At 43.1% G+C, this 17,276-nt stretch overlaps 1 protein-coding gene across 1 annotated transcript in view; it reads right to left on the bottom strand.

The window, feature by feature from the left end:
- LOC118399504 (endonuclease/exonuclease/phosphatase family domain-containing protein 1) overlaps positions 1 to 12,921 on the bottom strand; it is a 34,748-nt gene extending 21,827 nt beyond the window's left edge. The window contains exon 1 of the mRNA XM_035795632.2: positions 11,585 to 12,921. Within this exon, the coding sequence (XP_035651525.1) occupies positions 11,585 to 12,435 (851 nt within the window). The 5' untranslated portion in view covers positions 12,436 to 12,921. The remainder of the gene's footprint in view (positions 1 to 11,584) is intronic.
- Positions 12,922 to 17,276: the final 4,355 nt, after the last annotated feature.

Raw genomic sequence — 17,276 nt, 5'->3', positions numbered from 1 at the left:
TGTAGGTGTGATCACAGAGGCTCCACTACCTCCCTTGCACTGACCACAGGTGACCTGGCCGCAGTGCAGGGAAAGGGCCTGATGTGACCATGACCATACAGGAGAGTGTGTGTGTGAGAGACATGATAGCCTGTTCAAACTCCTCAAATCCTCCCCACAGCCCGACAGGATGGGCAGGTTAACAAACGAAGGCAGGCACTGAAAAGATAAATAAAATAATGACAGAAAGAAAAGCTCTACTGCAAATGTACAAAGTGAGAGACCACACACACACACACACACACACACACACACGTGTAAAAGGATGGAGGGGGCTTGCAGCAAAGGTCATACAAAAATCCACACTAGAGGTCGAGCGATTAATCGGAATGGCCGATTAATTAAGGCCGATTTCAAGTTCATAACAAATCGGTAATTTTGGAAACAGATTATAGCCGATTACATTTCAATCCATGAGGAGACTGCATGGCAGGCTGACTACCTGTTATGCGAGTGCAGCAAGGAGCCAAGGTCAGGTGCTTGCTAGCATTAAATGTATCTTATAAAAAACAAACAACATAATCACTACTTGCTTCTACACCTGCATTGCTTGCTGTTTGGGGTTTTAGGCTGGGTTTCTGTACAGCACTTTGAGATATCAGCTGATGTACGAAGGGCTATATAAATACATTTGATGACTAGTTAACTACACATAGTTGATGATATTACCAGTTTATCTAGCTTGTCCTGCGTTGCATATAATCGATGTGATACCTGTTAATTTATCATTGAATCATAGCCTACTTCGCCAAACGGGTGATTTAACAAGCGCATTCGCGAAAAAAGCACTGTCGTTGCACCAATGTGTACCTAATCATAAACATCATCGCCTTTCTTCAGGGTCAGGGTATATGCAGCAGTTTGGGCCGCCTGGCTCGTTGTGAACTGTGAAGACCATTTCTTCCTAACAAAGACAGCCAACAGGGGATGATTTAACGAAAGCGCATTTGCAAAAAAAAGCATAATTGTTGCACGAATGTACCTAACCATAAACATCAATTCCTTTCTTAAAAACAATACACAGAAGTATATATTTTTAAACCTGCATATTTAGTTAAAATAAATTCATGTTAGCAGGCAATATTAAACTAGGGAAATTGTCACTTCTCTTGCGTTCATTGCACGCAGAGTCAGGGTTTATGCAACAGTTGGGGCCGCCTAATTTGCCAGAATTTTACGTAATTATGACATAACATTGAAGGTTGTACAATGTAACAGAAATATTTAGACTGATGGATGCCACCCGTTAGATAAAATACGGAACGGTTCCGTATTTCACTGAAAGAATAAAGGTTTTATTTTCAAAATGATCGTTTCTGTATTTGACCATAATGACCAAAGGCTCGTATTTCTATGTGTTAAGTATAATATAGTAAAGTCTATGATTTGATAGTTGATAGAGCAGTCTGACTGAGCGATGGTAGGCAGCAGCAGGCTTGTAAGCATTTATTCAAACAGCACTTTGATGCATTTTTCCAGCAGCTCTTCGCAATGCTTCAAGCATTGATCTGTTTATGATTTCAAGCCCCATCAACTCCCAAGGTTAGGCTGGTGTAACCCATGTGAAATGTCTAGCTAGTTAGCGGGGTTCGCGCTAATAGCGTTTCAAACGTCACTCGCTCTGAGACTTGGAGTGGTTGTTCCCCTTGCTCTGCATGGGTAACGCTGCTTCGAGGGTGGCTGTTGTCCATGTGTTCCTGGTTCGAGCCCAGGTAGGGCGACGAGAGGGATGGAAGCTATATTGTTACACTGGCAATAACAAAGTGCCTCTAAGAACATCCAATAGTCAAAGGTATACGAAATACAAATGGTAGAGAGAAAAATAGTCCTAGAAGTCCTATAATTCCTATAATAACTACAACCTAAAACTTCTTACCTGGGAATATTGAAGACTCATGTTAAAAGGAACCACCAGCTTTCATATGTTCTGAGCAAGGAACTTAAACGTTAGCTTTTTTACATGGCACATATTGCACTTTCTTCTCCAACACTTTGTTTTTGCATTATTTAAACCAAATTGAACATGTTTCATTATTTATTTGAGACTAAATTGATTTGATTGATGTATTATATTAAGTTAAATAAAAGTGTTCATTCAGTATTGTTGTAATTGTCATTATAACAAATAAATAAATGTAAAAAGATTATTAAATAAATAAATAAAAGCGTCCGATTAATCGGTATCGGCTTTTTTTTGGGGTCCTCCAATAAATCGGTATCGGCATTGAAAAATCATAATCGGTCGACCTCTAATCCACACTGCCGCAGAGAAACAGAGAGATAGCAGAGCCGCACTATATGCAACTCAGAGAAACTGGAATCCCTCAATGTCATCATTACAATGAAGAAAATAACCAATGTCAGGCAGACACTTAGAATGATTTACCAGGTGAGGAAAACTACACATACACACTGTGAATACACAATGAAGGAAATTAAGTCTGTACTTATAGTAAATCTGATAGGACATACTATAAATTGTGTAAACTAAAAGTAATGAGCTCCAGCACCAAGGTCACCTTGGACTAATCCTGTCTCAGAGGGTACTGTACTAGATCGTGGTGTATGAGTGCAATCTGGTTTGTGAGATGATGTATCAGTGTAGACTGGTTTTGGACCAATTGAGAATCAGTTTAGTGTGTTCCAGTGTAAAATGGCTAACTGGTTACAGTTAGAGGGACTGGCACTGACAGAAGCAGTGTTTTCTGGGTAATGCCTCTCACTCACGGTCTGGCCTTCTGTCGGTCACAAACTGCTGTCCTAATGGAATTTTCCACATGAGCGCCTTCTCCCTCTGTGCTCTTAACACTCCGCGTCAGCCACACACACACAGAGCACAACCTTCCCAACAACACACATAACCTCAGCATCAATCCCGAGTCACTCACACACACACACACACACACACACACACACACACACACACACACACACACACACACACATAATACGCTGACAGGGCTGAGAGAGAAACTGTGCCTCTGATAGCTCTGGATTTCATTGGGATACACAGAGGGTGTTACCATAGCAGCAGAGTCCAGCACATAGTCATGATGTCTGTTCTGGCAGTCAATCTGCTCCGTTCTGGCAGTTCTGTGAGTCGGGGGAACAGACCTGCTGCTGCAGGTGAGATGTAGCAGACCTTCCCATCATGCACTGACAGGGATTAACATGGTTAGTGGCAGGTAGGCAGCGCCATCAACACCCAACCCCCGGGTGTTGAACACCCGCCTCCCTGCTTGGAATTCAGACCTGCTGGGTCAGGACTGAGGTGCGGGTTGGGGAGGTAAAATCTCAACTACTGCAGCTGGCTGGAAGTTGTAAGTGTTCTCACACACACACACATACCTGGAAAAGCTGGACAGCTAGATTGGTAGAGAGAGAAAAGTGAGTGTTGTGACAGTTAACAAAGGAGCTTCAGTAGGGGAGATCTATACTAGCCATGTCATTCAGGCATGCACACATTTACCAACATCATACCCTTATCGTCTGGGTTAAGGGCCTGTCAGCTAGAACAGGCCTGCTAAATGGGGTCATTCCATTTGATTTCAATCACTTGACAGAATCCCTTTTGTTTTAAACAAAACTTGCCATGCCCATGGGAGAAGATCAGAAAATGACTTTTTGGACGTGAATGCCAAAGCAATTAGAAAATAGAAGTCTTAAAAGTTGACCAATTTTCCATTACCCACCCTACCACGAGACCTCCATGTCTTCATCACTGGAAAATATAAACGGTTGAGAATGTTATCCTTTAAATGGCTTATCAAACTATTCTATATTTCTTGAGAGAAAATACATTTTTGAACTTAAATTATCTAAAAACTCGTAAACTCTGCACATGTTGTAGCTTAGACCCTATTTTACATTAAGGTGTTCGTGTTGTGCCCACCATCAGTTGAGACACAGCATGCTCTTGAACACAGGGTGGGTGTCATGTTTTGGCTGTACTAAAATGAGAAAGTTGATATTTCAACTTTCAAAATGGTAGCACAAAGACAAGTTGGAGGACCACACATTAGAGAATGTTAACTTGAATGGGAATATCAGTTGCTTTAAATACCATCAATCTTCCATAGGAAATCTACTGAAATAGAGATATTCACATTTAAATTGACATTTGACGGTGGGTGGTCCGGCGTCTTTGTGATAGTAATTAGAAGTGAGCATTTTTAGTCAATTAAAACTTCAATGGTCATGTCCATTCTATGAATTCTATTTCTATGATTGAAATGACACCCACCCTGTATTTAAGAGCATGCTGTGTCTTAACCGATGGTGGGAACAACAAACACCTCAGATTATGTCAAATAGGGTCTAAGCTACAACATACGCAAAATTGAAACAGATAGATAATTGACGTTAAAAGCAGTGGAGGCTCCTCAGAGGAGGAAGGGGAGGACCATCCTCAGTGAATTTGGTAAACATGTGAATATTTAAGCATTAAAAGTGACCCTTTTTATATAAAACTAAATTTAATCACGTCACCAAATAATTGATTAAAACACACTATTATGCAATGGTCTACAGTAGCCTCAACAGCACTCTGTAGGGTAGTACCATGGTCTAGCCGGAGGACAGCTAGCTTCCATCTTCCTCTGGGTACATTGATTACAATATAAAACCTAGGAGGCTTACGGTTCTCACCCCCTTCCAGAGACTTCCGGAGGACATTCTCCAACCTATCAAAGCTCTTGCAGCATGAACTGACATGTCATTCTATTATTCTGATTGCAGGAAGCATAAGCTACAGCTAGCTCGCACTGCAGTGTGTAAAATGTGGTAATTGAGTAATAATTAGTAGTAATTGACTCAGAGAAAAAGACAATAGTTGAACAAATACATTTCTTCCAAAATGAAGCAAGAGAGAAATAGAGATACAGTGGGGCAAGAAAGTATTTAGTCAGCCACATATTGTGCAAATTCTCCCACTTAAAAAGATGAGGCCTGTAATTTTCATCATAGGTAGACTTCAACGATGACAGACTAAATGAGAAGAAAAACATCCAGAAAATCACATTGTAGGATTTTTTATGAATTTATTTGCAAATTAGGTTGGAAAATAAGTATTTGGTCAATAACAAAAGTTTCTCAATACTTTGTTATATACCCTTTGTTGGCAATGACAGAGGTCAAACTTTTTCTGTAAGTCTTCACAAGGTTTTCACACACTGTTGCTGGTAATTTGGCCGTATTGCCCAGCAACAGCCCCAAAACATCACTGCTCTAGAGGAGATCTGCATGGAGGAATGGGCCAAAATACCAGCAACAGTGTGTGAAAACCTTGTAAAGACTTACAGAAAACGATTGACCTCTGTCATTGCCAACAAAGGGTATATAACAAAGTATTGAGATAAACTTTGTTATTGACCAAATACTTATTTTCCACCATAATTTGCAAATAAATTCTTTAAAAATCCTCCAATGTGATTTTCTGGATTTGTTTTTCCTCATTTTGTTTGTCATAGTTGAAGTGTACCTATGATGAAAAGTACAGGCCTCTATCATATTTTTAAGTGGGAGAACTTGCACAATTGGTGGCTGACTAAATACGTTTTTGCCCCACTGTAGTTCGCAAATGCAGCGAGCTAGTTTAGCCTACTGAAACACCCTGCTCAAAAAGAGGGATGCTATGTTAGCTAGCTGGCTATCGCTTTCCAACATAACACTGGAACTCTTCCAAGTCAAGGTAAGCTTTTGGTGTTACTAATTTATTGCCACCAGGGACCTCCGGTGTAACTGCTTACAGACTGTACAATAACAGAAAATTAGAGTATCATGTAGTAGCCTATACCTATCGATGTTACATTGAACTGGGTTAATTGAATATGAATGAGAGTTATGCTGTAATAGAAATTAGGCCATGCTCATGAAAAAAAAAAAAGTTCTCCCTCATCTTAAATGGCACTGATCGCCATTGGTTAAAAGGTTTAAAAATATATATAGTTTGGCAACCCTGTTTGTAAGCTTTAAAATGATGTCAAACGCAACCATTTATCTTTTACCGTGATGAAGACATGGAGGTCTCATGGTATGGGTATGCAAAATGGGTCAACTTTGAGCACCTCTATCTCCTAAACGTTTTGGCATTCAGGTCCAAAAAAAATCCCTTTCTGACCACTTCCTCCATGGGCAAATACATATGGAAAGTTGTTCACATCAAAAAGTGATTAAAAATCAAATGGAATGAATGACTCAATACAGAACATGCTTCTTCAACATTAGAAGTGAAAAAACCCAGTTGATCTGTAATACCGGTAATCTGTTTAGAAGTCGAGAAGATCTTGTCCAGAGACTGTGTGGTGATGGGAATCATTGGATGATTGCATTACCAAATTGATCAATTGACCTTGGAATAGCCAACTAGCTACAGATAAACAGAGAACACATTGTTTCGGTTATCGAGTCAGTCTGGTCGAATCGATTTAGATTAGAAATACTGTCAGGGTTCTAATGGCGAACCTCATTAATGATGAAGATTAGAACACATTACAACAGGTCTCTAATCCACGCCCGTCCTGAGTGTGTCAGATATGTCTTGGGGTGGGGGTTTTTTTTTTTTTTTTTTTTTAGGGAAAACGAGTGGTTTACTCGGTAGATCAAGTCAGTTCAGACCCATTTAAACCGTGGAAGCCCTTTTCCACTAACCCTGTAGAGGTTGACCTGGGGTGAGAGAATGTGTTTAGGGTGGCTGGTGGGTTGGTTTTCGCTAGCGCTGCACATCCACGGTTAACCTATGGTTTCTCAACAGGTTTGATTTACATCCAAATCTTATTTCCACAGTACAGTAGGTTTTACACAACACTGAACAAGACAAAATCCTGTATTAACCTTACTCCCTGCTAGCTAGTCAGCCTTCCTTGTTCACTTAGCGTCGGTCTATGTCCCTGAAGTTGCCGCTCGTGAAAGCCAAGGTTAAACAATTGCACAATAGATATCGCATAGCATGGCACACTACTGATCTTGCAAAACCAACATTATAGAATGTGGCCAACCGTTCCCTTTCCTACCGTTCAAAGACAACATAGTACACAGAGAGGTTATCCATGGAGTCTGTCAGTAATAGAGCTGTTCATTTGTTTTTCTTCCAGAGATGTTAGTCAACTGTGTGTCAGCAGCTCCAGTCTACACAGTCCCTGTACTGTTGAACTGTTATAACCATACTCTTGGACTGTGTCAGCAGCTCCAGTCTACACATTCCCTGTACTGTTGAACTGTTATAACCATACTCTTGGACTGTGTGTCAGCAGCTCCACTCTACACATTCCCTGTACTGTTGAACTGTTATAACCATACTCTTGGACTGTGTGTCAGCAGCTCCACTCTACACATTCCCTGTACTGTTGAACTGTTATAACCATACTCTTGGACTGTGTGTCAGGAGCTCCAGTCTACACATGCCCTGTACTGTTGAACCGTTATAACCATACTCCCTGCTCGCCAAGAGTAACTTCCCTCTCGCAGCTAGCTAGTCAGCGTGGTGAAACCGCTTCCTTGTTCCCTCAGCCAGGGGATGGGAGTGGCAGTACTCAACTGAGTACAAATAACTGTGGGGGGGGTCCTTTCCCCCAAGACTGTGTCAGGCTGGCTGGTGGGATTGGTAGCCAATGGTCTGTCGGTTTGACCTTTGATTCCGTGTAGTGCAGAGCGGAGTTCATTGAACTCCAGTAACTCGCTCCCTGTGCTAGCTGGAGGCAGGCCAAAACAACCAGCTTGTATTGTAAACTCAAGTATGTGATAGCATGTGATATTTTGCTCCACAGCTGAGCGCTAAGCAAACAGACAACACTCCTCCCCTTCAACTCCATTTCTCTCCACCTCCTCTCCCCTTATTATCCCTCTCCCTCCACCTTCCTCCCGCCCTGTGCCTCAATATCCCCAGCCATAACACTCACCTATAGTCTGACAGAACACAGGAAGAGGGAGAGACAGCCAGGGGATGTATCACCGCTTTAGAAAGAACATGCACATAAACAGTACAGAGGAGGAAGAGAAGTACCTGGGGTCAAAGTACTGTGCTAAAGCTGGTCAATCATTGGAAAGGGCATTGTTTTCTCTGATTGCTGTGCCTGTAGGACTTTTACATATATATGTGTACACACACGTTTAACTATACTTGTGGGGACCAGAAGTCCTCAAGAATAGTAATCAAACTCATTTGCTATTTTTAGGCATAGGGGTTGTGTTTTGGTTTAGAATTAGGGATACATTTAAGGGTTTGGTGTTAAGGTCACAAAAAATGATTTTTAATGGGAACCAATTGTCTCCCCACAAAGTGAGTAAAACACAACTGTGTGTGTGTGTGTGTGAGAGAGAGAGAGACTGTACTGTTTGAGACTAGGGTGGGGCAGTATTATATTTGGTGTTCTTTCTTGCATTAAGTGACAGACACGAGGATCATGTGCTGTATGCATGATGACAGTACTCTCGTGAGACTGGATTTGGGACCACGCGGAAGATTTGACTCTAGGTGCCAAAATTACCATAACATGCTCGACTGACGGAAGTAGCTTCAGTAGCGGCAACCCGCACACAAGGGGCGGCGCCCCACCTGTGATTGTTTTTTTACCAATTGTAAACATCTTTTTATTTAAAAAAAAAATACCCTGAGGAATTCTTTCTTTGACAGACCAGGTGAATGCGATTACCCCTTATTGATGCCACCTGTTAAATCCAATTTAATTAGTGTAGATGAAGGGGAGGAGACAGGTTAAAGAAGGATTTTTAACCCTTGAGACAATTGAGGCATGGATTGTGTATGTGTGCCATTCAGAGGGTGAATTGGCAAGACCGAATTTGTAGGTGCCTTTGAATTGGGTATGGTAGTAGTGGCCAGGCGCACCAGTTGGGTTCACACACTCAACAGCTTCCCGTGTGTATCAAGAATGGCCCACCACCCAAAGGACATCCAGACACATTGATACAACTGTGGTTAGCATTAGAGTCAACAAGGGCCAGCATCCCTGTGGAACGCTTTCAATAGAGTCCATGCCCTGAAGAATTGAGGCTGTTCTGAGGGCAAAGGGGGGGGTGCAACTCAATATTAGGAAAACGTTCTTAATGTTGTGTACACTCAGTGTAGCTAGCTGGTAGCTTACTTGCTAGTTCGACTTGAAATTGGCATGGGAGCTTCCTAATCTAATATCTGACTAACTCGGGAATTTGAAGTTATTTCAGAATGGAAGTTAACTGGCTAGCGCATCATGCACTGTAAAATGTTAGCTCGCTAATCCCAGTTAGAGCATGTATTTTCACTTATTGCATCTGCATGCTTATTGCTTTCTCCCTGGTGCACTCATTCATAAACTGGTTGTTCGTCCATAATAGTATAATCTAATCTGTTCAAAACAGTGTCAGCATTTGCTGCAGTGTTCATTTGGTTTGACATGAAAAAGTGAAATAGGTGATTATATGGTGTTGTTCAAATGCACAGATCACTTCACACACACATCTTCTCAGAGAAACTAGCAGTAGTTTGAAAACTTGGCATCATAGTTCTGTCATGCTGCTTTGTTATTAACTGCAACCACCTCGCACCGCGGGTATTCAGCCAATCAGAAGCCGCCACTGCGTTTCAGTCTTAACACCAGGGATAGTTTCAGTCTAACACACAGTGTGTGTTTGTGTCTGTGTCCTAACACCACCAGGCAGAATGTGTCCCCCTCTCAATGAGGAGGCCCAGAAAGACATTCTAGACTCACTGCTGCATCACACTGTCCTGGTCTGGGGTTTATATAAAACAACCACTGAACTATATTGAACAAAAATATAAATGCAACATTTTCATTGATTTTACTGTGTTACAGTTCATTTGAAATCAGTCCATTTAAATAAATTAATAAATGAGGCCCTAATCTATGGATTTCACATGACTGGGAATACAGACATGTATCTGTCATCACAAATTACTTTAAAAAGTGGCATTGTGTTGTATGACAAAACTGCTAATTTTTAGAGTGGTCTATTACTGTCCCCAGCACAAGGTGAACCTGTGTAATGATCATGCTGTTTAATCAGCTTCTTGATATGCCACCCCTGTCAGGTGGATGGATTATCTTGGCAAATGAGAAATGCTCAGTAACAGGGATGTAAACAAATTTGTGCACAAAATTTGACAGATAATATCTTTCTACATATGGAATATCTGATCTTTTATTTCAGCTCATGAAACCAACACTTTATATGTTGCGTTAATATTTGTGTTCAGAGTAAAACACACAGTGCTAGGGCACTGAGTCGACTGGGGAAGTCACACCCACTGCCCACAGAGGGAGAGAGTGAGAGTTCATGAACGTCACTGTGAGTAGCCTTGGGGACAATCAAAGCCACCGAAGACCAAACACTCAACGACTGATCGTCTCCGATAGATAAATAAAGCTGAACACAGTGGTGAGTTAAGGGTCTGGCTTTCTAACGAGACTACTGATCAGACTGCTCTATCCCTTAACACAGTTTACCTGGTCTGTGATAGGGGTTTACCTGGCAGGACCTCATTTAGAAACCATCCTGAACAGTGTGATTGTTCTCTACCACCTGCAGATGTGTTTTCCCCCAGGGACACAAAACAAGTTACAAGCACTTCCCTTATCGAACAAATCTATTTGGATTACAGGTGTCATGTCATGCACAGGCCATGTTTCGCATGTCCACTTTTTTTTAGCACAGATGGAACATCCAAGTCAGACTTCTCTCTGCTACCGCATGGCAAGCTGTACCGACATGCCAAGTCTAGGTCCAGGTACAGACGTGCCAAGTCTAGGTTAGGTCCCGACGTGCCAAGTCTAGGTTAGGTCCCGACGTGCCAAGTCTAGGTTAGGTCCCGACGTGCCAAGTCTAGGTTAGGTCCCGACGTGCCAAGTCTAGGTTAGGTCCCGACGTGCCAAGTCTAGGTTAGGTCCCGACGTGCCAAGTCTAGGTTAGGTCCCGACGTGCCAAGTCTAGGTTAGGTCCCGACGTGCCAAGTCTAGGTTAGGTCCCGACGTGCCAAGTCTAGGTACCGACGCGCCAAGTCTAGGTACCGACGCGCCAAGTCTAGGTACCGACGCGCCAAGTCTAGGTACCGACGCGCCAAGTCTAGGTACCGACGCGCCAAGTCTAGGTACCGACGCGCCAAGTCTAGATCCAAAAGTCTCCTACCCCCAAGCCATAAGACTGCTGAACAATGAATCAAATGGCCACTCGGACTAGTTACATTGACACCCACCCCACAACACGTTTTTACACTGCTGCTACTCTTTGTTTAATATCTATGCACAGTCCCTTTACCCCTACCTACAATGTACAAATGACCTTAACTAACCTGTACATAGCCTCGTTACTGTTATTGTGTTAAGAAAATATTGACAAAATAAAATTAACTATTTCCTGAACTGCATTTTGGTTAAGGGCCTAAACATTTCACAGTAAGGTACACACACACCTGTTGTATTCGGTGGAAGTGAAATTATTAGATCACCATACATTGGCATATAATCTACAATGTATAATGGACAATGTACGTCTATAAAGTGGACCGTTTGTCAGTAGGGTCCAGATCAATACTTACTCGTTTTCAAGCAATGTCATACACACGACCTCTTTGACGCCCGGGTTGTTGGCCTTTTCACAGGAGCAGTTCTGAAGGTTCCAGGTAGCCACCCTGACCACCGCTTTCCCGTCCCGCATCCCCGACGGAGGCTCCACGTTGGGCCGCACAGACGTGATCAGAGTCGGCCCCCCAGGTGGAAGCTCCATGTCTTCACTCCGGAGACTGAATGATGTGGGGCTCGGGTGAGACTTGGTAGTGTATGCCAACCCCCCGTTGGTATTGGTAGAAGGTGTTCTGGAACGCTCTACGAACACTTGAAAGCGAATTTTGTCCAATAAAGATGAGTTTATGTGATTGACCCTCACCAAGTCTTCGATGCTTTTAAACGGACCGTTTTCCATCCGGTATTCTACTATGTTCTTCGCTATTTTATCCGTGATGCCACGGATGCTCATGAACTGCGCCGGTGTGGCGGTGTTGATGTTCATACCTGTGCTTGACAGGTGGGGCTCGAAGTCTTTACGCAGAGACGACGGCGAGTGTTGGGAAGAACTCGTCCTGCTGGAGACGCATATTTCCAGTCTGATGATCTCCAGTTTGCCGGCACCGATTCCGCTCACGAGAGCCAAGTCCTCTACCTTTTTAAACCCCGCAATGCAGTTCCGGTACTCCACGATATTCTGCGCTACCGTGCGGTTCACTCCTGGTAGAGTCATCAGCTCCTCCTCGGTGGCTGTGTTGATATTCAACCGCTCTTGGTTCACGAGGATGTGGCTGAAGTTACACGCGGCGCTAAACTTGCGCTTGCTGTTGTTGAAATCCGTTGGGTCTTTGGGGATCGAGCGGTGGCACCCCAAATTCCCTCCCATGGCTGCGGCTCAGTTGGCAGGTCAATCCACCGGGGCTTGGAACAGTCTAGACCACCGGTAGACCGGACAGAGCGGCGAAGGCAGCAGCACCACAGCAGCAGGCGCACAACGTGTAAAAGTAGCCTACAGTGTGATTGATCGACTCCTGCTCAGACATGCAAGACAGTTGTAGATGTGACAGTTCTACTAATTTACAGACATATGAGCCGTAGTATGTTGTACCGTGTGTTTGTTTTTTTGTTTTTTTTCGGGATTAAAATAGTCAGAAAATACGCACAAAACAGCAGGTCCAATTCTTTAGTCGTTTAGCGGTCTCTCACTCCATGTTTATCATGAAACCTGCTGGTGTTAGGTCCTTGCTGAATATTCAGGTACCGTCCACACCGGTCAGCTTGCCTAGAGGAACTAGCCGGTGGCGTGCTGGTGCTGCAGCACAGTGTTCGCGTTAAACGCCAGCTGGTCTCGTCATCACACCAGGGGGGCGTGGCGCTAACCTCATTTCAGTCCACATGTTTTACTGTGTCCTTGAAGAGGACTTCAGATCTGACTCAATTGATCAACTTTACATTATAATGCATGTTTAAAATTGTTACAATCTAAAGAGAGAAGAGCTCTCAATACAGGCCTTCACATGTAAAATGCAGACAAATATAATCCCTTTGTGTTATAAGGAATATTACAACGGGTTATAAAACACTTAATCCACATCAAACCCCTATTAAAACTCCTGATCTATTGGTTTATGTTTGACACCTCTGGTTACACAAGTGGTACACAGGATTTATTTTCATTGAGTTGGTGAAAAAACTCAAACATGGTAGCAACTCACATGTAGGTGCTCTTTATGAAAAGGAGAAGTGTGCATGATGAGATTTATCTTTTCTCTTCTACAAAATAAGCTATTATTAAAACTAAAGTTGAGATATAAGATGTAATAGATGACTATAATAATATTAAAAAAATATGTGTAATATATTTTTTTACACAGACACTTCAACAAATAATACTCTCTCAGTTTTGCATTTCAAATAGTGTTACAACACTTAATTTATTTTCAGTAAATAAAATACACAGATACAGTGGGGAGAACAAGTATTTGATAACCTGCAAAATCGGTAGTGTTTCCTACTTACAAAGCATGTAGAGGTCTGTCATTTTTTATCATAGGTACACTTCTACTGTGAGAGAAGGAATCTAAAACAAAAATCCAGGAAATCACATTGTATGATTTTTAAGTAATTAATTTGCATTATATTGCATGACATAAGTATTTGATACATCAGAAAAGCAGAACTTAATATTTGGTACAGAAACCTTTGTTTGCAATTACAGAGATCATACGTTTCCTGTAGTTCTTGACCAGGTTTGCACACACTGAAGCAGGGATTTTGGCACACTCCTCCATACAGACCTTCTCCAGATCCTTCAGGTTTCGGGGCTGTCGCTGGGCAATACGGACTTTCAGCTCCCTCCAAAGATATTCTATTGGGTTCAGGTCTGGAGACTGGCTAGGCCACTCCAGGACCTTGAGATGCTTTTTACGGAGCCACTCCTTAGTTGCCCTGGCTGTGTGTTTCGGGTCATTGTCATGCTGGAAGACCCAGCCACGACCCATCTTCATTGCTCTTACTTGAGGGAAGGAGGTTGTTGGCCAAGATCTCGCGATACATGGCCCCATCCATCCTCCCCTCAATACGGTGCAGTCGTCCTGTCCCCTTTGCAGAAAAGCATCCCCAAAGAATGATGTTTCCACCTCCATGCCTCACGGTTGGGATGGTGTTCTTGGGGTTGTACTCATCCTTTTTCTTCCTCCAAACACGGCGAGTGGAATTTAGACCAAAAAGCTCTATTTTTGTCTTATCAGACCACATGACTTTCTCTCTGGATCATCCAGATGGTCATTGGCAAACTTCAGACGGGCCAGGACATGCGCTGGCTTGAGCAGGGGGACCTTGCGCTGGCTTGAGCAGGGGGACCTTGCGTGAGCTGCAGGATTTTAATGCATGACGGCATAATGTGTTAATTATGGTTTTCTTTGAGACTGTGGTCCCAGCTCTCTTCAGGTCATTGACCAGGTCCTGCCGTGTAGTTCTGGGCTGATCCCTCACCTTCCTCATGATCATTGATGCCCCACGAGGTGAGATCTTGCATGGAGCCCCAGACCGAGGGTGGGTGATGGACCGTCATCTTGAACTTCTTCCATTTTCTAATAATTGCGTCAACAGTTGTTGCTTTCTCACCAAGCTGCTTGCCTATTGTCATGTAGCCCATCCCAGCCTTGTGCAGGTCTACAATTTTAACCCTGATGTCCTTACACAGCTCTCTGGTTTTCGCCATTGTGGAGAGGTTTGAGTGTGTGGACAGGTGTCTTTTATACAGGTAACGAGTTCAAACAGGTGCAGTTAATACAGGTAATGAGTGGAAAACAGGAGGGCTTCTTAAAGAAAAACTAACAGGTCTGTGAGAGCTGGAATTCTTACTGGTTGGTAGGTGATCAAATACTTATGTCATGCAATAAAATGCTAATTAATTACTTAAAAATCATACAATGTGATTTTCTGGATTTTTATCTATGATAAAAATTACAGACCTCTACATGCTTTGTAAGTAGGAAAACCTGCAAAATCGGCAGTGTAACAAATACTTGTTCTCCCCACTGTATGGGTGCACTGCAAGCAGGGATAGAATATAAATGTGTATTTCAAAGGTTAATATAGCCCACAGCTTCCAGTCTCTCTCGCTCTCTCATTCTCTCTAAAACTGAAATAAATTAGCTAGGCCCCATTTCTTCCCTCTCCGGTCAAATAGAAATATGCAGACAACAGAACAACCAATGAGAGAGAGGTGCTGAAGGTGGTCAGAGTTTTACATAACATGATGCATTGTGGCCAGTTTAAATGGACAACCAGGCTAAGTAATACCATTCTGGTTCTCTCCGGGACAGTTTTTTTCTCCTCTGAATGCATTAGCATCTCATTAGCATTTTAGATTAGCCAAAAGGGGATTATGTTGGATTTCATCTCTGGCTACATAAAGGTGGTGACAGATAAGCTGTCAAACTGTATAACAAGTTCTGAACTATGTAACAGAGCTGTACAACACTTATTGTTTTGTTAGAATGTTAGAAGACTTCATAAAAAGCTATGTGGATGTTATGCTGTGAGGGTTCAGCATAACAAAGAAGTGGAATTCCCGTTTGGAACTGTGTATGCAGGCTTTTGCTCTCGCCCTGCTCTAAGCACACCTTATTCAGCAAATTTCGGCCTCCCCTGGAAGCTGTAGACAGGAAGATGTCTGAGTACCATGCAGCATACACCGGTATGGTTCCACCACCAATGCTGATGGGGAAAGCCATGCATGCGCTGTTCCCATCACACCTCTTTATATAGCATCAGAGTGTTTCATGGCATGGCTCAAAGTCAAAACCCTTCCACCTTTACTTGAACCCTGTTCTTATTTCACAATACCGAGGTCGTAATCACTGAAAAAACACCAACAGGTAATAAAGCTGTCTGATGTCTACAGATGGATAAAAAACACAAAACAAGATGTACCATGGATTCACAGAAGGATAACATAATAAAGTGATCACAGCCAAAAACAGCTGTAAAGATTTAGCTATCACGCACTGATGACAGTCATGTCGAGGATCCTGTTTCCCCTACCAGTAACCCTGTGCTCTATTCCATGCCACTTCTTTGCCAATATTGACTCACTCTAGCTGTGGCTGCCAAGGCTCTGAACCTGTCGCGCATGGAGCTGTAGCATGACCAGATCACAACCAACATTTTATCTTCTTGGCCCCTATCCAACTTCTCTCAATTACTCTGATCATATCACCACATAAACTAACTTGCCCATATGGACACAGACACGTATACGAAGTGTGTCTCAGTATGCAAGACTGGTGCTAGCACTGCCAAGATGTAAAAATGTATGCACTCACCAACTAAGTGGCTTTGGAGACAGGTACACACATAGGCTGTTTACACAGGTAGTCCATTTCTGATCTTTGTCCCACCAATAGGTATTTTGACCAATCACATCAGATCTTTTCACATAAGATCTTTTTCAGAAAAAAATATCAGAATTGGGATGCCTGTGTAAACGTAGCCATAGATGCACAAAGATACACAGACACAATCATTGTCTGGTCCAATGACGTAATGGGATTCTGGCTAACAAAAGGCCCGTCTCCATGGTGGCAGAGACCACAGGTGGTGAAACAAAATAGAATCTGGCCCCTGATCCCTTAGTGGGTCCAAAACTGAGAGGCCCGTTAGACTAATGTACTGCTGTGTTACCCTATTGTGTGACACAACGAGAGTGTGGCACACCTAGCGAGTGAACTGTGTGTGTTTTCTGGGCTCCCTGCTTGTACCATCAAACCCCTGCACTCGTCCAGAACGCTGTAGCCCGCTTGGTTTTCAACCTTCCAAAGTTCTCCCATATCACCCCACTCGCTAGGTGTGCCACACTCTCGTTGTGTAACACCTAGCGAGTGCACTGTGTGTGTTTTCTGGGCTCCCTGCTTGTACCATCAAACCCCTGCACTCATCCAGAACGCTGCAGCCCGCTTGATTTTCAACCTTCCAAAGTTCTCCCATATCACCCCATTCTTCCACACTCCACCGGCTTCCAATCTCGCATCCACTACAAGACCACTGTTCTTGCCTACGGAGCAGCAAGAGGAACTGTCTCTCCCTACCTTCTGGCTATGCTAAAACCTGCAGAGTCACTGCCCATCTTCCCCCTGAAGCTAGGACAGCAGAGTCACTGCCCATCTTCCCCCTGATGCTAGGACAGCAGAGTCACTGTCCATCTTCCCCCTGAAGCTAGGA

The sequence above is a fragment of the Oncorhynchus keta genome, chromosome 20, assembly GCF_023373465.1.
Source record: "Oncorhynchus keta strain PuntledgeMale-10-30-2019 chromosome 20, Oket_V2, whole genome shotgun sequence".
Lineage (NCBI taxonomy): Eukaryota > Metazoa > Chordata > Actinopteri > Salmoniformes > Salmonidae > Oncorhynchus > Oncorhynchus keta.
This window is presented reverse-complemented; position numbering and strand designations above follow the sequence as displayed.